The 22594-nt window shown below is 43.7% G+C and overlaps 2 protein-coding genes across 2 annotated transcripts in view; both read right to left on the bottom strand.

Annotated features, from left to right (window-relative positions):
- Positions 1 to 5670: 5670 nt before the first annotated feature.
- Positions 5671 to 17159, bottom strand: TRIM25 (tripartite motif containing 25). The gene is made up of 9 exons (XM_026067611.1): positions 16517 to 17159; positions 15110 to 15205; positions 13944 to 14177; positions 13263 to 13419; positions 12561 to 12641; positions 12048 to 12113; positions 11236 to 11262; positions 10769 to 10867; positions 5671 to 10152 (listed from the first exon to the last, which is right to left on the bottom strand). Exons 1-9 carry the CDS (start codon positions 17114 to 17116, stop codon positions 9620 to 9622), a joined length of 1893 nt encoding a protein of 630 aa, XP_025923396.1. The 5' UTR covers positions 17117 to 17159; the 3' UTR covers positions 5671 to 9619.
- Positions 17160 to 21930: 4771 nt separating this feature from the next.
- COIL (coilin) overlaps positions 21931 to 22594 on the bottom strand; it is a 4754-nt gene continuing 4090 nt past the window's right edge. Inside the window, exons 5-6 of the mRNA XM_026067613.1 lie at positions 22482 to 22570; positions 21931 to 22018 (exon numbers count right to left, since the gene is read on the bottom strand). Coding sequence (XP_025923398.1) covers positions 22511 to 22570 — 60 coding nt within the window. The 3' untranslated portion in view covers positions 21931 to 22018; positions 22482 to 22510. The remainder of the gene's footprint in view (positions 22019 to 22481; positions 22571 to 22594) is intronic.

Genomic DNA, 22594 nt, shown 5'->3' with positions numbered 1-22594 from the left:
GCTCTGGGCGCCGCGGAGCGCCCGCGCCGGCTCCCGGCCGCCCTGGGGTGCCGCCCGCTGCGCCGTTACCGAGGGTGGCAAACCGGCTGCGATTTTTCCAAGCCTGCTGCTTTGACAAGTTTGGGTGTGTGCACGTGTGTGCGATTTTGATAGGAAAATACGTACTTTCCCCAAAGTTACGTCCCTTCTCTTTTTGTTATCTTTTCCTGTCTTTTGACCTCTCCAGTAATTACATATTTAAATTCAGCGAGGTGATACAAGTGGAAGTAACCTTGCCRAGGCCCATGAAACTGCACCCGTTTGAGCAGACGCTCGGGAGCAGGGCTCGCAGGGCTCCCTTTGAGGAGAAACGTTTCCCTGAAGAGTGCTAATAAGCACTAAAAATAATTTCAGAAGTTTAAGCTTTTAAATCTGATTTTCGGGTATAACATCAGCACACACTGCATGCAACTCTCAGTGCGAGTCAGCAGCTCTCACCCCTACCCGCCCACAGGTGGGTTTTTCCAAAAAGCGAAGCATCGGCCAGACCCATCGTGCAGTTTTTGCTGCTGTTCAGCAGGGAGAAGTCTCGGCTTCTCCCCCTGCATCGTTTTCCTGGAGGCCACAGGCATCTGAGTGCCGATCTGCAGGTCGGTGAAGGGGGCTGGAGCGCATCTGCATCCTGGCTCCGCTCCGGGCTGCAGGGCACCGCGTGTCCGAACGTGGCTGCCTCAGGCGGCAGCAATTCCCCTCCCTGCACCTGTGAGATTAGACAGGGAAAACAGCTGAGGGAAGCTGATTTAAGAGCCACTAGCTCAGTGACTGAGCTGGGGCCCAGATCTCTGGGGACCTGATGCAGTACTGTTAGCTTGTGCTGTGGATATCAGTAGTGATGGATTGATGGTGTTGTCTTGGCAGTGGTTTGAGCTGGGCACCCTGTTCCTGTGCGGTGGAGCAGGCCCACCTGTGCTGCACCGAGGGCTTGCTGGAAGGGGTGTACCCTGCACGTTGTCCTGGAGCCCAGCCTGTCCAGCGCCTGGCACGCCACTGTCTGTATCAAGCTGGCCAGCAACTTTGAGGGCACAAGCATCTATGTGGAGCGTGCTGGGCAGCTGCACCTGGGGGTAAGCGAGGCAGAAGGGGCCCGACCCCGCCACGTGTCTTGCTTCAGTGCCCACATGCCGCAGCAAGCGGCCATCCTCCTGCAGGCCTGTCCGCAGAGGGACCTCAGCCACTGGACAGCTAGCTTCCAGTACGAGCTGCTGAGCAACCAGAGTGCTGCTGGCCCTGACTTCRGAAAGACGGCACTGGTGGAAGGTAAGAGCAGGGCCTGCCCTGGGCTCCAGCGCGTGGGCAGATTCATCTGGGGTCCACTGACCTTGCCAGCGAGTCCCTATGGCAGAAGCTGTTTCAGGCACCTGGCTAAGGGGTCTCTCATTGCAAGGGAGGTTGTTTTCCCTGCTCCATGACTGTATTATGTGRGTATAGTGTAATGAGCTGCATGTGCTCAGATTTCCACTGTGAGGGGCATCCTGTAGGCACAGGAGAAGACGCTGCAATGTAAACAGAAACTCTGTCCCTCCTTTAGCAACCAGTTTAGTCCTGGACGTATGTACAGTAATCATGGTGACCCCAATCCTTGGGTGTACCATCTCTAACAACACTAAAGTGGTTTAGGAACTTAAGTGCTATGTTCAGAAGACATTTAAATTCATTAGGAACCCAATGCCCCAAGACAGTCACTGGAAATGAGAATGATCTTTCTAAAACTAGATTAGACACCTAAATTGCTTGAAACTTCATTTACCTTTTTTCCTGTTCTTACACCAGCATAATCCTACACCCAGTAATGCTTATCCCATACACATACATATATGTATCCAAGGAGCGCTGGGGTTGAAGAGGGCTCTTTTCAGTTCCAGTTCCRAAGGATCAGGACCCACTTCCTGCTGCCATCGTATTCCCCCTGCCCCAATAAAGAATGCCCCAGTCAAACCTCCTGTTAACCAAGGGCAGATAAAACAGGGAGTATTCAAGCCACATTGCGGTGGCAAGCCACTGCCCTTGGAACAGAGGGAGGAAGTTAATAAAAAGAACAACCATAGCACTTTTAGTTGATCCCCTCACCTTCGTTAGCCTGTTAAGGGATCTACTTTGCATGGCTTTGCTGATTGCCAGAGCTGCATCGCAATAACTGAGGAAACAAGCTTATTTTAGGGAATGCTTGTAAGGAAACTGGTGTAATTGTGCAGTACTCAGGATGGAAGCTTTTGATCAAAAGCAGAGTACCAAAAAAAAAGCAGAGTAGAGCAAATGCGTGGAAAACAAATTATATTTATGGGGATCAGAGCCTAAYTGATTAAATGAACCTACAACTTAGTGTTAGACTCATGAGGGCTTCAGATGTGGTGTGGGGCATGGGGCCTTTTATCACTAGTGTGCTGGGTGACTTATGCTGCTACCCCACACCCACAACCTGGAATAAAATTCAACCACATCCATGCAAAATTACTGTTGTTTCAGTAAGCAATAGTAGAGCTATAGCTCCCAGCACACACATAGATGCCTGTCTTTATTCCTGTCCTTTAGGATCCAGAAGCAACATAGGGGATTTTACTCTCTTTTTGTCAAAACGGAACAAAATTTGAAAAGGTTCAAAGATGACAGAGTAAATACGTGCCAGGTGCCAATGTTTTCTGCTGTATCTTTTTAACGCTTGATCAGTTATCAAAAGGATTATATGCTGTCAGGCCCTGCAGTTGCTCAGTGACTCTTAAAAATCCTCTGTGTTTATTTCTTTGCTTCAGTGTATTTGCATAACGAGAATTTTGTTYTGCATCTGATCATAATGCTGTTCCAACCTGTAGGTCTGCTGTATTTCCCCTCACCAGTCCCTTAGGAATTTTGTTATAAGTAACTGACTCTCTTCTTTTCTAGCTGTGTGCCGTCCTTGTGACAACATGGAACTTATCATGGCTATTTGCAGCAGTGATTTTGGTAAGCTGACAAAAATCATTCTGCCTTTATTTATGCATTGATTGTTTGGATTTATTTGGTTCTTTTCTTAAAATAATGGCATGTCCACACTCTCTGATCCAAGAAAGAAACTAGCTGTCTGAAAAGGAATTTGAACAGGAAGTAAAAGTGAAATCTAAAAGCAAAAGCTTTCAAGGTCCCTCATTTTCCATGGGCAGAAAGGTTATGACTGTGAATCTAACACTGAACTGAAAGTAATTCYCACAACCATACTGCTGGCTGTCATGCATAGCAAAGTCACATGCATGTAGGCACATGGACACGTACATGCACAGAGTATATATGTGCTTGGTACATTCCTTTTTATTCCCTTCATTTTTGTTTTCCCAGACGATGAGTATTCTTCCTCTTCCTTCACAACTGCATACTTCCTAGCTCTTTTTTTTACAGCAGTGAGCTGTTCTTAACTTGGCTAAGGGTATCAGGTGATTTAAACTTCTTCAGGGACATACTGTTTCATTTGCATGCCTTATGAGAAAACAGCACTTTAATATTCCCTAAGGTAAGAAATAATGAATAATGAAATAATGAAATAATTGATTTGGTACATCAAAAGTCTTTCATTTTCTTTACTTAATCTGGCAATATCAGTATCAGGTTTTTCTTTTTCTCTGGATCATGATTTGTTCATTTTATTGCAATAATTTTGCATACTAAAATTTATATCTTTTTGATTATGCCCAATAGATAAAGCTGTATAACCGTCTTTCCATGTGGCCAAATTTATATTACTGTAAATGTGCCTGTGAAAAGAAATATAACCATGAACTGTATGCACACCTATGAAATGTTAAGAAAGCTGAATAACTGCTTTCCTACTAGGGATTATAATACTTCGTACTATTCTAGATTTTTAAAAGATCACACCCTGACATCATGATGCTGTTAGAAAACCAGAGTGTAGAGCAGGCTCCCTTAAAGAGGACTCCGTAGCTGGTAATTTTTCCTCTTCATTTGAATTAATTGATGCAATCCAGCCCATTGTTTCTACTTGATGATGTTACCAGGTCCCATGCAAAGCACTCTGCCTCTGCCCTGCCTGGAGCACCAGAGACTGACAGATGTGGAGGCCCAGGGCACACGATGGGGGGCATTTATACGTAAAGCAGCAACAGACCAGAAGAAGTAGCCTTTTGAACTGACTCTGTGGCCTGACTTCCTTGCTCTAAGCTCACAAATCACTATCATCAACTTTTTTGATTAGAGGAAAATAGCTGCTAATGAAAGTGTAAATGACACTGGGAGTGAATAGGGGCTTTATAGTTATTCTTAAGACTGAGATCTTCAGTCACTAGGTCCTGAGCAGTGCAGGAGCAACTTGGAGTACCAGGAACAAGTGCATTTGGAGTCCATTTCTGTTCTTCCTTAGGCTGTGCAAAATGGATCATAAAGCTAAATGAAGAAGAAATTATATTAACAAATAAGGAAATAGACCTTGTTATAGATTATACATAAGATGTTCTGTACACCGCAATAGCTCCATACAGGAGTAATGAGCACATTGACATCTCTGAGTTTTCAGTATGTGCCCAAGACCCGGGCTCTACTCTTKCTCAAGTTTACACAGGCTCAAAATATGTATGCGTCTTCTTTTGGAAACCTAGACCAAATTCTGGCTGATCTAATCAACCTCTTGATACCATGGGCCTCAAAGGGACAAGCAGGTAGAGAAGGAAAAATGAGGATTTTTTTTGTTCTACTTTGTGTATTTAACTTCATCACTTCTTCCACTTACCTCTGCTGATCAGGCAGGGAACCATGGTCAACACTTGTCTGAACACCTTGGAAACTCTTTGGAGTGTTTTTCCCTGAAGCAGTCATCGGCTAGACTTGCTCAGGGAGAACCTGCTAGTGGCAGGATACATTCAATGATGTACATGACGAAGCTGTAGGTATAACAAACTGCTTGCATAATTTTTGTCTTGGTCTTTCTGCTAGTGGCAAAGTCAAACCAGTAAATTCTTTTGTGGATGCCTTTGTTTTGGCTAGCTATTAAAAGTCTATTGAACCCCCAGAGCAGCTCTCTGGTGAGCTTCTTTCTGTTGGACGGACACCTGGGGAGGCAGGTCTCTAACCTCAAGCCCTTTAGTTTGATTTCAGTGAATATTGTTTAGAACTCAGCATCCATTGCTGCTTCCAGACATAACTCAAGCTGGTGAATGCTGGAAACCATCTTAGTCCTTTTTAAACAATCCCATTGCACCTACTTGGAGAAACCTGAACTATTAATTACTAACTGATGGCCACTTTTTGCTTACCCCAAAAGGTCTCCAGTTTCACTTATTGGATAGGATGGTTCTCTTGTCCTTGGCTAGGATGCAGCCTTACTGATAAGGGGTGCCCTAGCTCAGATGAAGGAGACAGTTCGAGGGGGGTTTTATACTCCAAAATAATGCAGCTGTGGTTCTTTTCTCTCTCTCCCCCAGTCCTCTTATGACTCAGTGAGCTATACAGTAGGAAGCCAGTTATTTGTGTGTTATAGAATCTTTATTTTTGTATTCCTTACTTGTTACTTCAGCTTTGAGCATTGAACAAAACAGAGTTAGGGTTTACTGTGTATTTTTATTGAATTCAAAATATCACAAGTCATTCAGTTGACAAGTGAAAAAAATCAACAATAGTCAACTTCAAATAACTTCTAGGCACAACCGTAAATCAGATAACAAAATCTATGTTTATTGACCTGACAAGGATACCTAGCTGTAACATATATATGAAATGGCATGTATTACCACACTGAAGTACTAGATGGCATAGTACAATCAACAGAGCTCTGTAATTCCAGGAGTATTTATTTTTCTAGTTGCAGTATTTTACTATTATATTTATTAATAGAATAGCAGAGGATTATAATATAAGTGTATTTTCAGTGAGTGTTTCTCCAGTTATTCTCACTTGTACATCAACATACAAATCTTCTCACAGCCTCATGGCTTTAACAACACCAGAATTAGTTCTCTTTCTAGACTGAATAACTTGGGTTCTTTACAGTATTAAAAAGAGAAGTGTAATTGAGAAGCATGCTCATATCTACATTTTATCTAAAACCAGTACAGCTTTGGCATTATTACTAACAGAGTAAAAATGCTTCAGTTGCACTGAAGAGGCTTTTGAACCATTATTTATCATGCTGTAACTAATATTCTAATATGTCAGCCCCAATATTTTAACGTATCCAAGATATCTGAAGCTAATCATTGAAATAACAGTTTTCAGAAGTGCAGCAAGTCAAGTATGCATTTCTCACTTCATTTCAAATTAACAGACTCTCAGTCTACCATTTGTAATCATCTGTAGCACAAAAAAAACAAAGAGGATCACTAATATAGCAGCAGGCTTGTTTTACTGCCTGTGATAATTCAGAACATGTCTTGCAGGTCATATACCAATGTTACATTTAAAAAATCCAGCACTGTCCATCTGTCTTTCCTTCATTAGAGGATCACTTCAGACCACGGCTCAGCAGTCAGTATTGACAGCCCTTTGAAAGACAAAGAGCAATCAATAGAAGAGGGAGACTTCCTCTGCTGCACAAACCACTGGAGCACTTTTCTCCCCATGGAAGAGGGGACTGAGTGCTGCTTCAGCACACTGCTGAGTGAATCTGCTGCCCTATGGCACATCTAAGCAGCTAAAGAGATGGAGCATTTCTTCTCAGAGAAAACTGCTCCCAAGGAACATTTTAAAGTCCTGGTGGTTAAATGCTCTTGTCCCCCACAGCAGAACAACTGGAATGCTTCTTCACAAAAAGAGAGCAACCAAAATAGCTGATCATAAGTCAAGACTTAAGAGTTCAAACCCATCTCTTACTAAGTGAAAATTCAAAAACGCACTGTGGAGCCAAGAATCCTCAGCACCCAAAGCCTGTTTGGGACTTCCAAAGGCAAAAGCCCACTTGAAAATGCCTTGCAGGGAGGCAGAGTGTTTTATCAAATTAGAGTGTACAGGGAGAGAGACCCCAGAACAACCACCACTAATACAAGGCAAGAATAGGTCCAGTGCCTCTCACAGGGGAGGCGTTCCTGGAACCAAACAAGTGAGAAGCAGGGCTTTGAGGCGGGATTAGCATCTCAGAGCTCCTGGACAATGAAGCAGAGATACTGAGACTCGGCCATGGAAAGGAGTCCCTCTGTACTGCACGTTCAACGAGCTATACCACTTCAGGATCTCCACATTGTCACAACTTCACTCTCATCAGCACTTGAACCTCCCAAGTATAGCCATGATGGCTTTGTCCTGTTATTAATCTGGCTTCTGGCCCTAGTCTTCCCTTCTCTCTCTCTACTCAAAAGACAGAACAAAAGCGGAGTGAAGTTTTGCATTCACTGTTGGCTCCTAAGATGACAGTCCCACACCTTCCTTCCTCACCTTTCAAGGTGTTTTGCTTAATTTGATAGTTTTAGTACTAACTGCACTTTGGAAAGCTGGATCCCTTTAGATGGTACTACTATTCCAAAGACAACCATTGCACTATTTTTAGGTCCAACTGCAATTAAAAATCCCATTCTGGCCAAAAGAATTGAAGCGTGTCATCTGACTTGTGCTATCTTTGACAATATGCTGAAGAGTTTACAAACCAGCTGAAAATAAAGACACTAAGCCTGGATTCCCATAAGTCCTGACTTTCTCTAAAGCCCTTCAACTAATGTGAAAAGTTATCACAAAGATTCTTTTGAGCATTCTAGCAATTCTCTTTCAAACTGCCAATAGTGGCCTTGCATTTTGTTTCACAAAGCGTGCTAAGTTCCATAATGGAGAGCTTTACTAATCAAAGTCCAGTAGGTTTCTCTTGTCAGCTTCCCCATTCTTCATGGGCTAGTCCAAGAAATAAGAACTAGCATGGTAAGTCCAGAGGCATGAACAAGATACAGGCCCAGTAAGTATGAGATCCAAATACCTTGATTGCCTACTGATTGTTTTAAAGTTTTAATTAAGAAATACAGAAGTACAGAATCCTCTGTACATGGTGAAGACTTCTGGAGACATGCTATAACCCAAAGCAAAGAACACCAGAAATAAAAATCCCTTCCAGTGGGGATGGAAGCGTATTCTCCTGTGTGCTACTTCCCTGTGTGTTTCAGAAGACACTTGTCTGCCTGCAGGCTTCATGCACAGAGCAAACAGCATTCTCTGTTTATTGAGCACACAGTTTTCAAACTCTTGAAACCACAGTCTCAGTAGCATGGCCAGAATGTAGGAAATCCAGTCTCTATATACTGAACAGCAAAAGATATGTCTACAGAGAATATCCTGCTTCATAAAGAAGAAAAGCTTTATGACAGGAGACCCTGCTTTAAGTGAACAAAACATTTATGCTCCTATGCAAGCCCAAAATATACTTCCTGAACTCCTCAATACAAAGAAATACTGAAGAGCCTTCACTGTGAAGAAGTGAAGCATATTCTGGTTCAGAACAGGACAGAATGCTTCATCCCAAGAAGTATACAATCACAGGGCACACACTACTACTCTGCAGGATGTCTTCCTGCAGACACTTTTCTTTTATGTGTTCCCAGACTCTGAGTAGATGTAATTTATTTCCTGGTGATATGATTTCATATCCATTGACTATCTGCATTTCTGTTCTGATGAGATCTGTCATATTGGCTTTTATAGTTTAGTGTTGTAAGACCTGAATTTACTGATTTCAATAGTTCATTCTGTACCATCTCAGGTAGTCACGCATTGAGAACATGCATATTTCAAATCCTGACTATGCACAACAGTCTGAGGGCAGAGAAAAAGATAAGGCAACACAGACCAACGTCAAAGCCTGGAACCTGAATTTGTCAAGGGATTCCTCCTATTTCTTTCTCAAAAAGGTTATTGCTTGCTATGCAACACATCTGCAACAGAAGATGACTTCTGGAAGTCTTCTATGGGGAACTGCAGAAGTCACAGTAGCTACTGAAGCCATTTAATGTCATCATAACTTTCAGAAGGAAAATCAAGGTCTTTGCAAACCCTTTTACCTCAGGTTTTACTGTCATCAGCACTTTACTAAATCACTGTCTAAAAGCTTTAGCAGTTCAGACTAAAGAATCAAGAGATATCCCAAACTGCATAAAAGAGCTGATAATTTTTCTCTCTCAAACAGAGGATCTTTGAAGCTGCTTGAACTAAGACTATGTGGTAGGAATAATACCATTCTGTATAGTATTCTATACAGTATCATTTTTCTTTGAATTATTTCAAATTTCTTCTTTTAAAATTGCTATTAAAAAAAGCTACCTTGCATGCATTAAAAATATTTTGGACTTGAAAGAAAGTTCCCCTCCCACTTGCAACTAAATTAAAAGCTTACTAAAGATCGGGGGGGGGGAAATCAACACAATGAAATAGCCCTTTTCTTCTAACTTTACCATGTTGCAAAAATTACTGTTTTCTTCATTCAGCAGGCAGCTGTGAAACTAGAAGTTAAGGCTGAAAGTCCCTTTTTCCTTCCTCCTCCCAGAACTGAAATGGAGCAGTTTTACGTGTGCACCCAGCAAGCTAATAGGTCTCCCTGAATTCAAAGCACATGTTACAGCTACAAAGATGAGCTGCTGCAGGAGTGATTATTTGCGTGTAAATACCCAGGCACGCTAAATTAAAATAAGAGACTTTACGGTTTTAGTTGACAGATGGAGAGGACAGTGCCACTGGAAAATAGCCAGAAGGCAGGATACAGTGCTTCAGTAAATTGGGTTTTGTACTTATAGATCAAGTTATGCGTTTGCCCAACAGCCAAGAAAATCACAAAGCCTCCATCGCAGTGCAGCAGCACACCAATCCTGGTAGCCTTTGTATTGGGTAAGCACTTTTCAACGTCATTATGCCAGGCTGAAATTTTGGAATTAAACCACTCAATGCACCAAGAACTGCTGTTTCTCCCCAGGCGGCTTTCTGGCCCCTGCCGCTCCATGCTGCCGTAGCAGATGCCAATGCCACAGAAGTTGTTCTGTTGCAGTTCCACCTCCCAGTAGTGGATGCCTCTCTTGAAGCACTGGAACCCCAGCACTTGGGAGCAATAGGTGAAGCGCTGAGGGTGGTTGCTGTAATTCAGAGGGATTTCTGAGACAGACATCTTGGTATATTTCTCAGACAGAACCACTTTGTTATAAGCTGTGTTGTAATCCAGTGTGATTTTAACAGCATCTGCAAGGACATGCATCAGTTGAAGGAACCGAAGAGCAACGCACTTCCAATTATACAGGCCTGCATAGGCACTTGTTTCCTATGCTCTGTGCTACAGAGCAGACAAACAACGAGGGCAAGTTTACTTCTTCCCTGCATCCCTGTGGGATTCCTTACACCACCCAAATAAATGATGGCAGCAGAAGGGAATTGCTGATCTGGCACTGAAAGGTACACAGTGCGGTCATGGGCTTGTGTAAGAGCCTACATTTAATTTCAAAGAAAAGTCCAATGAGTTTCACTATATTTCTAGGCTCCTCTAATTCAGTCAGGGAACTGTTGGGGAATTTGTTAGGGAACCCAAAGCCATTGCTGAGAAAGCCTCATTTACCTTGTTACAAATACATGAATACTAAAGATTAATTTGATCCATCTGGCAAAAGAACCACTACTTAACAAGGTGAACCGCGTGCCCCCTTTCCCCAAAAAATCTCCTTGATTTGTAACAACGAAGTGATTACCTACTAAGTTATCTAAACCCCCACAAAAGTATCTTTGTCAGATAACTACAGAGGTCACATAACACTGGTGCAACAAGGGCAGAAAGTCCGTCTGTAAGGAGTGTTGGGTTTCTTACACTGCAAAAGCTCCTCTCTGGATTTCTTCAGAAAGCTGTCAATAACATGTTTTGTTGCAACAGCAGATGCAGCTTCTGATGGTGTTCCTGTGTTTGGTGCTATGTTGACAGAAGGCAAGAGATAGAGTTTGACCAGTTGGGAAGAAACTGCACATTTAGCACAAAATCATAGAAACATTCAGGTTGGACTGGAGATCCAGAGGTTATCTATTCTAGCTTCCTGCTCCAAGCGCAACTAACTTCAACATTAGCTTAGGTTGCTCATGATCTTGTCAAGTTTTGAAAATATTCTGTTCTCTTGGGGCAACCTCTTTCAGTGCTGGATCACTCTCGTGGTGACTAGTAAGAACCTTCTCAGAGGCAACAGCTGAAATTTGCTTAATATCCCGACACTGGTGACCATCTACTTTGCATTTTAAGAGCAGTCAATGAAAATTAGAATAAGTATTTTAAAAGTTTGAACTTACCAAGTTTAACAGGTTTCTTCTTGTCTTCTGAAAAAATAAAGTCAATTGTTAGTTCCACTAAGACAGAAAGGCTATTGACATAGATTTTATGCCAGCTGCATCACCATCATCATGTCTCTTCTGAAGCTGCAGCAGTAGAAGGCTGAGGGCCCAGCAGGTTGAAGCTAAGTACAAATTCATCCATACTGAAAAGTTACACATGTAGCACAACCTACTACTTGCCTCCTATTTCATAGGTTCACAAGCCTGAAAGGAGACTTGAGAATTCATCAAATCTCTACTCTAGGATGCAGTGTGCTAGGGCTAGTGGTAATAAGCCTATTCCCATGAGGCACATAGACTATCCCTTTTCTCTTTACAACAGAAGTTTTAGTGCAGCTGTAGGGTAACTACAAGTCCACTCAATCCACAATAGCTCCTTGTGAGTGCTCCCCACCCAGAACTCCTTTTGAATAGAAAGGACTGTGTGTCAAGAGCCCAGTGGATCATGCTAGTGTCTGTCAGCCAAGCAAAGACTTGTGCTATACTGTTCATGTCTAGTTTATCTCCAGAATATCTCTGTTCACGGGTTATTAAGAAACAAGAGTTTCTTATTATTTGGCCTTATTTCAAAAAGAAATTATGGAAGAGCTTCCAAATTCAGGCTAGAGTACCATGTTAATACCAGCAACTGGCCAAAACAGCACTGAAAGACCCCAGTATAATGTGCCACAAAGACTGTCTCCGTCACACCAGCCTTAGATTCTAAGCAAGATTTGGCCAGCAAGATATTTGAGTAAGGCTGCCACTCACTGCTACTAATCACCACTTACTGGTATCTGCCTCCTCCTGCAAGGTGGCTTCAGTCTCGTGATGGATTTTCTCTCTGTGGGTAGCCTCTTGTGAGGGGGAAAAAAAAAACACCAGAATGTGAACAGCTCATAAGCAGGATTTGTTACATGCAAATCCATTAAACAAGCAAACACAGATGTTTAATACAAGTGAAACAGAAATACTGCATGGCATGGCAAGGCAGAAGGGCAGTGGAATACTCTGAGAACCAAAGGGTAGAAAGGCTTTGCTTTGCTTTGCAGCCTGCACTGACACCCCTACAAGCACCCTCACACACAGAGGCTAATGCACAGTCACATCTGCGCAGTTTGCTTCTTTACAACTCAGAAGACATCCATCACTAGAAAGCACAAAATGTTCTCTCCTTACCGTGCCAAAGTACTTATCACACGTAATCACTGCATCATCAATAGTGCAAACAGCTCTTGGGTAACAGCTTCAATTCTTGCTTAGTAGCAAAACCGTAGGAGATGGTGATGTTCCTTAGTACTTACGTGATCCAACAGGCTTTTTTCCAGAAATGGTTCTGTTTAGAGAAGCTGCTAGAGGAGGCTTAGTTTTCCCAGGTGGTTTTGCTGCAATGATAATATTTTACATTATGATTTTTATTGCCAGGAACAGTAATGCAAGAGCAAGGACAGTCTTACTTTTCAGGTGTATGATTAGAACTTAAGTGATAATTGGCAGAGATGGAAATTGCATAGAAGTTACCCATGCCCCAATCCAAAAGATACTCTTGCTTAACCCAGTAAGAAGGACTTCTACAGCACTTGTACTGTCAGCGCATTTAAGACTGGATAACCATAGTCCTATCCCTTCAAAGAGTTTTATGTCTCCCCTCAAATCCATATCCCAATCCTGGTATGTAACAAAAAGATGAATTACTGTCAGGAAGAAATGCTGACTTGTGCCAGAGGAAGGGCACAGTATCGAGATATTCAAGCTTTTCCAAGTGTAGATAACAATAAGGGCACACTGGCACATTTTGTTCTCCTATTTTAGCCCATTTTGTTCTCCTATTTTAGCTCAGACCATGACATTTTTGTCTGGAGGTGGAGAAGTTAGAAGACACAATTTAAATTAACCAGCGGTATTTGCTGCACTAGCTTTTTATGATGTTTGGGGGACAGGGTAAGACCCCTCATTTGAACTCAAAGTCAAGGCACAAAATGCCAATTCTGCTAATGATACAATACCTTCTACTTTTTTCTCCCTAGACTGAGTCACTGAAAGTTTCACAATGTCTTTAATGTTAATGGCAGACTGATAAGCGGAATGTATCAAGTTTTGGTCCATTTCAATTGGGGGCACGAAGGCATCTTTTGTTGATGTTCGTTGCAATGCAGCTGCTCTCTGAAATGAGAAATGGAAGATCTCATGCAGACCACCTTGTATAGCAGAAGTAGACAAATACAATGAAGTTACTTTAGAGGAGGGTGGGTTTTGTGCATTTATCCCAGATTTAGAGGAGCAAAGGCTACTTTCAGACACAACTCATGACAACATTTCTGCAGCAACCCATATACATTACTTCTCAATGATATCTGGAGCACTGAGAAAGATCTGCTATGCTACATCACAGCACTGACTTCACCTATGGAGATGAGTTGTCTAACTCACTAGCTCTTCTTCTTGTGGCAGAAGTAGTGTTTGAATTGCAAGGGGGAGATTACCAGACAACGGTTTGTTTCATTGATATTTGTGTACTTATCTGTACACAAATTTTAAAGAAAGTTCTTTTAAAGAAAGTTCTTGCACACAACTGTGTTACCATTTGACTAAAAGTGTCTGGAGAGCAGGACTACCACAAGCAGTTTTTCATGACTCTGCATTCTAGAAACATGAAGAATCGAATTAACATCTAAGGAACACGTTACCTTTAAAAACAGAATGTCATCACGTTCAGTCAGTGCCATCTCAATCTGGTCCCTGATAGACTGAATTTCATTCTTCTTATTTCCCAGAACACCAAAAATATAATCAAACTTATTGCAAATTCTTTTTTCTTCATTGACAATTACTTTTAAGATCCGATTTTCTTCTTCTTCAATTAAAGCTTTAATTTCTGAAAACTCAGCTTTGATCAAATCTCTTTTTCTGGAAGCTGTCTCCTGAAGCAGACAAGAACAAATAGATGCTGGTTTCAAAAGAACAATTTGTGGGCAAAGAAGTACTACCACTACAAGAGAAAACAAAGTCTTTGAGGAACACGTAGACTTCAATTACCTGAAGCGGGCAGTAGAAGAGCTATGTATTTCTGTGTGGTTTGGAAGGAAAACTCATCTACTCCTAAGCAAAGACAGTTCTCCATCTCCAAATTCCTATTTTGCAAGGGCTCCTGGACAGAAGCCAGGCAAGCCATGCCATCTAGTGGTTAGGAATCATCTGCAAATTGGAACTAGGTTCTGCCAGTCCTGAACTTTGACACCACATACCCACTTGCGTGACTGTAGTTATTTCTGCCTCAGGGACATGCTCTGAGACAGTCCTGCTTAACACAAAGTTCTTCCTGGTCCTTCAAGAGACGTCCCAGAGGGGCACAGAAGTGCTATTCTGGCAGCTTTTGAGTTTCTTGGTCTCCACAACTCAATTCAGAAAGGATGGTACAAGTGAGGTCTACCAAGTCCAGCAGTCATCACATACAAAAACCCTAATCATCAAGCAAGAGCAAGGATTTCTGCTGACCATCTGTGTAAATTTAGGGGAAAGAGTCACCCCAAATCTCCTCACTGGTGCAGCCATTCCTGTTTATTAATCCTTTAGCTTGAGCTGCACAGACGCACACTTTCCAGTGCAACAGAAATCGATGGGCTCAAGCCCTGCTATGGCATGGGTGTGTGAGTGTAAAGCTCCCGTACAGCTGGTTGGGTTTGCTCCCATCTGCCACAGAGCTGCCTGACCCTGCCAAAAGGGCTGCTTTCTGTTCCTTCCCAATGCGGTCTCCTCCTAACTGTGCGATACGAACACTACAGCCGCTGTCACAAGGGTACAAGTATCCACAACAACCAGATAGCATTTTGAATAGAAAGAGTTGCCCACTTACAGCAGCTTGGCTTTGGTTTGTCTTCACAATGGTCATTGCCCGAGCAGTGCTTTCACTCTGATTATGCAGCTCTGTCAGTCTCTTCTTCAGCGCTGACTGCAATAGAGGAGATGAGAAAATATTTCAGTGAAGGATCAGCATGTTCTTGGTCAGGTCATGCTTTTTGGAGTGAATGTCAAATTTATAGAAAGTTTCAAATAACCACTGTAAGCATTAAGTACTACAGATTTAAAACACACTGTTCCTTTAACCTCCCAGGACACAAAATATTCTCTGTTTGTGTGTAGTTTGGGAAGCAAGCACTTCCCACAGCTCCACACTCTCCAAATAGCAAGGCCTATGGTGTTGACTCACTCTCTTGATAAGGACTAAACACTCTTATCAGCACAGCAGTTGTCAGTGCTAAGAATGAACTTTAGGTTAGGCTGGACTTTGGGCTACAGGTTAACGCTACTGTTTAACCCTCTCATTTATAGAGAGTTTTATTGCTTGGATGTAAATTACCTATTCCTTTAATTCAGGATGCTGCTAAGCAAAATCAGGGAGGACTTCTTAGGTAAACACACTTAGGTTGTACACATCAGCTGAGGGGATGGGAGTTTGCCCACCTAAACTCAGCGAGGCGCTAGAGGCTAGTTTAGATTTTTCAAGTGTGCTTTACTTGTCTATCCCCTGATTTTCAGGAATGCTGGAAAATAGGTGGGCTGAGTTTCCTTCCCTTTCACTCCATGGAGAATGTTGCTCCTGCCACCACTGCCAGCTCCTGGTTTTATTCAGCATGTAATAGAGCTCCCCTTGGCCACTTTTATAATTCTTCACTTTGTAAGAACAGAGGTGGAACAGTGTGTGTCTGCAGTCACTCAGTAAGCCTGCGGTAAGGCCACACAGCAAAGCCTGTGTAGCGAGTAAAACAGCAGGCTCAGAGTTACCYGTTACGCCCATATACGACACACGGGTCAGTCACGTAACCCCTGCTGCCGACCACAGCAGCCCTTGGTGCTCCGCAGAGCACAGAGCTGAGAGCACCTGCCTTTCAGCGCGACCTCACGGGTGAGTCTGTCTGTCAGCTCTGCGATAGCATCTTCCCACACCCAAGTCCCTGAGGGCCGCTACCCCAATCTTGGAGAGAGGAGAAAAGCGCAAGAAACGACTCTTAAGACATACTCAAAGCATGCACTGGAAGGCAGATAATAGTTTGGCAAGGCCAGAGGCAAGATTTATAGTGCAGGTCTTGGTCCAGGCTATCCAGCACTCTTTGCAGCCATGACCCCCAGTGTGCAGAGACCTGCTGGGCTCCAGGGGAGCCACGGCAAGCACCGCGATGGCCCTCTCTGTATTTCAGCGTGCGCCAGCACCATGGATCAGGGCACACTCGGACGATGCCCCGCGCCCGCCCCGCTCACTCACCTTGGCCTCCTCTTTGGCCTGCTGCAGGGGGCTGGCGTGACACAGCTTGTGGCCGAGGAGGCAGGTGGAGCAGATGCAGGTGGCATGCTCCCTGCAGAAGAACTCCAGGAGCTTGTTGTGGTCCCCGCACTTCCTCTGCTGCAGGTCCTGCAGGGGCGGGCACAGCTGGTGGTCGCGGAAGGCCGGGCTGTCCTGGTGGGGCCGCAGGTGCTCCAGGCAGAAGGAGGCCATGCAGGTGAGGCAGGTCTTGGTGGCGGGCGCCTGCAGGCAGCTGTCGCAGGGGACGGGGCCCGCGGCCGCCCCGCAGCCCGCTGCCTCCTCCTCGGCCTTGGCCGAGCCGCCCTGGAGCTGCTCCACCACCCGGCACAGCACCGTGTTCTTGTGCAACACCGGGCGGCCCGGGAAGCTGGCCCGGCACTGCGGGCAGCTGAAGCCTTGCTCCGACCTGGCCCAGACGAGSTCCAGGCAGGAGGCGCAGAAGTTGTGCCCGCAGGGCACCGTCACGGGGTTGCTGAAGAGGCAGAGGCAGATGGAGCAGGTCAGCTCATCCTCCAGCCCCGCCAGCGCCGGCTSGGACGCGGCACAGCTCTGCGCTGCCATCCCGCCTCCTCGCTGCAGCCCCGGGCAGCCACAGGAGCGACGAAACTTGAAACTCTCACCAGCACTTTCTGGGAAATCACGTGGGGCCGCCCCGGCCCGGCCCCGCGGGGCGAGGCAGCTCTGCGGCGGGAGCCACCCGCGCTGCGCCGGGCAGGCGGCTCGGGGCGTGCGGAGCCCCGGCGGCGCCCTCCGGCCTGGCCGGCCTGCGGGGTGCCGCTGCGGGAAGCAGGCGCGGAGGGGCCCCGCGCTGCCCGTCCCATCCCGCCGTGCCGCAGCGCGATGTGCACGCCCCGGTGGGGCCGGCCACCGTCGCCTCCGCTGGAGTCGCGCTCCCCGGAAAATACCAGCGACCGACTCGTCTTTGAAAGCAAAGAATGGCATTGATGTACTAAAAGCCAGTCTTAGRGACTGGTGATAAAACAGGGGACGAGGCAGTAGTGAACGGACTCGGTTGAGGCTGTGTGACAGATGCGGGCAGGAGCCCAATGTCCATGTTCGCTAACCCCATGAACCTTCACAGAGAAGCGGCTGAGGCCTCCTGCCCCAGGCCTGTGACCTGCCGGCACCTTCCCTGCAATGACTTGGGGAGCGGTGACCAGCGCGGGGTGGAGATGGAAACACYCCAGTTATCTCCAGCCTGCCGCGGAGATCGTGAAACCGAGAGAAGCTGTTGTTGTGGTGTCCCCTGCCAGACTGAAGCCGTTGTGTCTTGGAAGGATCTTGGGGCTCAAGTTGCCCAGTCTGATTTCTAAACCAGACAAACCTGTGTCATTTTAGATGCAGACTCCCTCTTGGGCTTGCAGTGCTGCTGGGGCACGGTGTGCCGCTTCGCTGACTGCCCGGCTCCCCTGGCATTCGCTACATCACCCCACCTTGCTGCCACCGCCTTCGTTGTTCACTGCTGCCTGCAGCTGTGTGCTTGTGGGCAAGCTAAAAGTATAAGCCGTGACTAGCACTGTGCATAGGGTTGAGCTGCTGACAGCATAGGCTGCATTGCTTTGAGCTGTGGTTAATCTGATGATTCAAGATTGAGTAAACTATTGTTGATGTGGTATTTGTAAAGCACCTAAGTTACCATACTGTGCATATACAAACTGTCTCAGCGGAAGATACTTCCTCAAATTTTCCACATATTTTCCTGATACTAACTGCTGAATAGCAGCTATTTATAAGAGAGACAGTGAGTGCTGAATAACAGTGTTGAGATGTTCTTGTTTGACTAACTTCTTCCACTTCAAATTCTTACAATGGCCCCTTCTTGCACCCTCTTCTGTCCTGTTCCTGCGACTTTCTTCATCCCCTCAGTCCCTGTTCTCCACTCTCAGTGGCAGCGTGGATGAAGCAGAGCAGCTCTGAGGCTGCTCTAAGCTACTCTTGGGGAGCAGAGTGGCAAGTGCTCTACTCTCCCCTAGTGGTTTAAACAGAGCCTGATGGTCAGCAGTTGAAGAAGAAGCCATCTGGCCTCAATGCATTTCCAGTGGCCAAAGGACACCTGGTATGGAGAATTGCTGATGTTCCTTTTAATGCGGTTAAAAATGCATCAGCAGGGGGAATTGCAGATTTCGGTGTTGGCGCTGTTCCTCAGGGACTTTTACAAATGGACAGGAGTCTTATCAAGCACCGGAAAGCAGCAATGGCGTTTTGTCTGTTATGATTATGCTTTAAGGAAAATTCCTGGCCAGTTGTTTTGGGAGACTAAATTAGATCTGAATAGTCATTGTAAACATGACATCATTTGTGTTGACTTTTAACCTGCATAACTAAGCTGTAACGCTCCTTCAAGATAAACCATGGAAAAGTAGTATGTCACGGCCTCTGACTCACTGCATAGTGATTTAGAGGCAGAAGGGGCAGCAGAAGGCATTCAGAGCTGTGTTGGCTTTGGCGGAGGGGAGCACAAGTTCAGGCACCAAGTACCTAATTCGCTCAAGGGTGGAAGGGTTTCTAGGAGACGTGACACAGCTCCGCTGTTATCTACAGCATTGTTGCCAATGATTGTAAAAGCAGCATTGTTACAGAGATGCACCAGAGCTGGGACGAAAGAGCAGCCGTTAATCTTCACATTTCTTATTTTTCTGTAGGTGGAAGAAGCGCTTTTTCCTGGGCTTATCTGGAGTAGGCCACTGTCAACTTTCAAATGCTCCGCACCTTCACTTTTATTTTCGGCAGCATTCATCTGATATCTACTAACRCACATAAAGCAGGAAGGTAAATATATGCCTTTACAGTCTTTTGTTTCTGGAGCAGAACATACTTATGGGATGTTTAGAGCTCAAATGAGCAATTTAAGTTCATCTTTGTCAAAGGGGACTTGAAATTCTATTTTGAATAAGCCCTACCACTCCTGTTGTCTAAAAACAATGTTTAGCATTAAAAATTACTTAAGAATTTTACCATTTAACTATCAAAGTTATTACTCTCTTTATTTCCTTGCTATCACTTGAAACTTTCTTCATGTGATTCATAGTTAAATCTAAGCCTTTGCCCAGATATTGTGTATTGAAACTGCATTCAAACTTTGAGCATGAAGTTACAAGCAGAGCAGAACAAACTTCTTTTGTACACTTGACTGAGCAAACATCAGTTAGAAATTCTGATGCCCTCTACCACTTCTCAAAATGGTTTAGGCAATTGCGACTTCACCCATCAAAATTACAAATATCCCCAGTTTCCTATGGAGCTGACACTCACTTGATGTATTTTTGAAAGGTCTGCAGTCCAGCGGCAAACTCTAGGTCTGTTCTTACAGGAGTTGGCTGCCAGCCTCTAGCTGCAGGTGCTCATTGTGTCTGCAGTGTCCTGCCCAGTGTGCATGACTTTAACTTGCTAGCTCAAACACACACCTTTTGAGTCATGAAATGAGTATGATCCCTATCACACGAGTGTAAAGAAAGGCACGACATAAGGAAACTGCGAGTGCAGAAGAACTATTCTACTAATCCAAAATTTTTAAGACAGAATTTTTTAAACAAACCCATAACACTAAATTGCATACAAGAGGGTGGCCAAGCATTTCACATGACTGMTAGTTGGGACTGTGCCAGTAGAGGCCTGCAAAGGAGCCCAGAACTCCGGGGACAGAAAGAAACCAGCATAAAGGGTTTGTGCAGAGCATCACTGGCTCCCACTGGGATACACGTGCACATCCAGTCCTGTTCTGCATTTCTCACTYGTTAAACACCCTCAGCCCTGCCCCAGCTCCCCAGGTAGGAGGATCCTGCTGTGCAGCTCTTTCAGAGAAGGACAGTGGTGTGACAGGAAGGACAGTCAGCCTTCTCTGTCACAGATGGCCTTTACTTGATTTAAATTGTGTGTTGAAACAATACAGTTTCACATTAACTTGGTGACAGTGAACAAATAAAACTCAAGGTTTTATCTTCAAAACATCCTCTCTCTGGGGTAATTTGTTTTCAACCATGATCTGATCCTTGCAGCCAGAGGGACTTTAGATCTTAAATCTGTAGCCAAAATGCACTGTAGGCAATGGAGCAAGAGATAARTCCTCCTCTAAAACGCTACAAAATATTTGCATTTAATGTTTGCAATTTTATAAGAATTAGAAATTAACAATTTATTGTAAAAAAAAAATTGATCTATTAATCCTGTCTCAGCATGACTGTGCTGGAATAGCTGGGATTTACTTTTTGTCCAGTTTGCAAGAACATCCATACATGAATCCAACTGTCAATTGCTTTAAAATCAATTTTTAACATAAAATAATGGCAACTAAAGAGAAATGCAACATGGAAATTAAATTTTTACTCACATAGAAGTGTTTTTCATGAACAAGACATTTTAACAGGAATAATGCAAAGGTATGTAATATTTTAATATAACCATGCATTAGCCAGAGAATATATTTTAGCTAAACCATAATGTACAATTTTCCAGGAGTTTGTATCCAGATATTTTTTCATATCTTCTGCTTTAGAGTCAATTATCTGGGACAAGGATTATCTTAAATYGTAAGATTACATATTGGCAAAGTACAGTATCTCACGGATAAGTGTTCTAGGTACTACCTCAATGCCAATAGTTAGCAAAGATGTCAGTGCAATGCACTGCCACCACCTGGTGACCCATGCTGGTATTGGGAAGGAAAGAGGGGAGTCGGGACAGACACTTCAGCGTTGAAAGGGCAAAAAAAAGGTTTGCTGAAAACTTTCAGAGCCTACGCAAATTAATATACTGGGACGTAATTTTGCCTGGGACTCATGTTATATTCCACTGGTTCTAGATAAAGTTCTCACTTACCAATACTATTTATCAGCTCTCAAAATTACAGAAGCTTAATATCAATAAATCCTTTTTTAACATGTTCAAATGAACCCTGTATATAACTGCAAACTCACAGCATTTGTATCATGCTCTGTAGCTGTGGAGAAAGAGAAGTGCCTATCAATAATACTTCRATTTAATTTTTAATGCTGTTTTTAATTATCCTCACAGCAAGTTACCTCTGTGTAGCAGTTATACTGCTCTAGTTTGGCTAGACAAAGTGGAGCTACTGACAGTATCAGAAAGTCTTATTTTATCTCTTTGAGCAAACAGTTACAATTTTGCAACTCAGAGCCGTAGGACATAACAATTGTTATTAAGCTTCTATAAAAAAATATTTCCTATATTAAACAAAGCATTCCTGTATTAAATAAAAACATATCCTAAGAAAAAAGAAGTATTTATTTTTCTTTTGGCATAATTTCATTTAAAAAACATTTATTAAAAATATCCACCAGTGGATCTGCTGTCTTCATAACTAGAAGGTAGTACTTCACAGAACAGTCTGTACAGTTATTTACATTTGTTCATATCTTAGATTTTTCCATTTTCAAGGCTCGATCCATTAATCAGAGGCTCAACAATCAGTCTTGGCTCTATCAATGAATCCCAACTTTCAGTTATCTGGAAAAAAAAATACAGAAAATAGTTAGCATGTATAAGCTACATAGGTAGATGGGAATTTCTTCTGCATTATGCTTTGTCTGGACTTGAACAACAGCGCTACTAAACAAAGGGATCTTCCTAATGACTCTCAACTCTCATATTGTATTGTTTTCTTACAAGTGTCTTTTCTTACCCAGTACATCAAGTGAGTAAGCCTGTACAAACTGATACTCTAGACATAATATTATTTATTAGTCAAAACAAAATTTGATGACTGCTTTTTGAATAACATGAAAGAAGTAATTGTTATCTTGTAATCATATGCACTCTCACTAGAAAGGAGCAATTATTTTTGTTTTTATGTATTTTCATCACATGCACTATAAAAGAAATCTCACTGAAATGAACAGCGTCATAAACCAGGGAATATATCATCTATGTGAAACACTGCAACAGACTTCAAAACGAGACACCCACATACCTTTGTATCTTGAGAAACAGCGTACTCTATCAGCTCAGCTCCATCTGCAGACTGGTAAACCAGATCGAATTTCCCTGGCTCTTTAGCCACTTAAAAGTTAAAAAAAAAAAAAA

The sequence above is a fragment of the Apteryx rowi genome, unplaced genomic scaffold, assembly GCF_003343035.1.
Source record: "Apteryx rowi isolate R43461 unplaced genomic scaffold, aptRow1 scaffold_26, whole genome shotgun sequence".
Lineage (NCBI taxonomy): Eukaryota > Metazoa > Chordata > Aves > Apterygiformes > Apterygidae > Apteryx > Apteryx rowi.
Note: the sequence above shows the minus strand (reverse complement) of the source record. Positions and strands in the feature narration are given on the sequence as shown.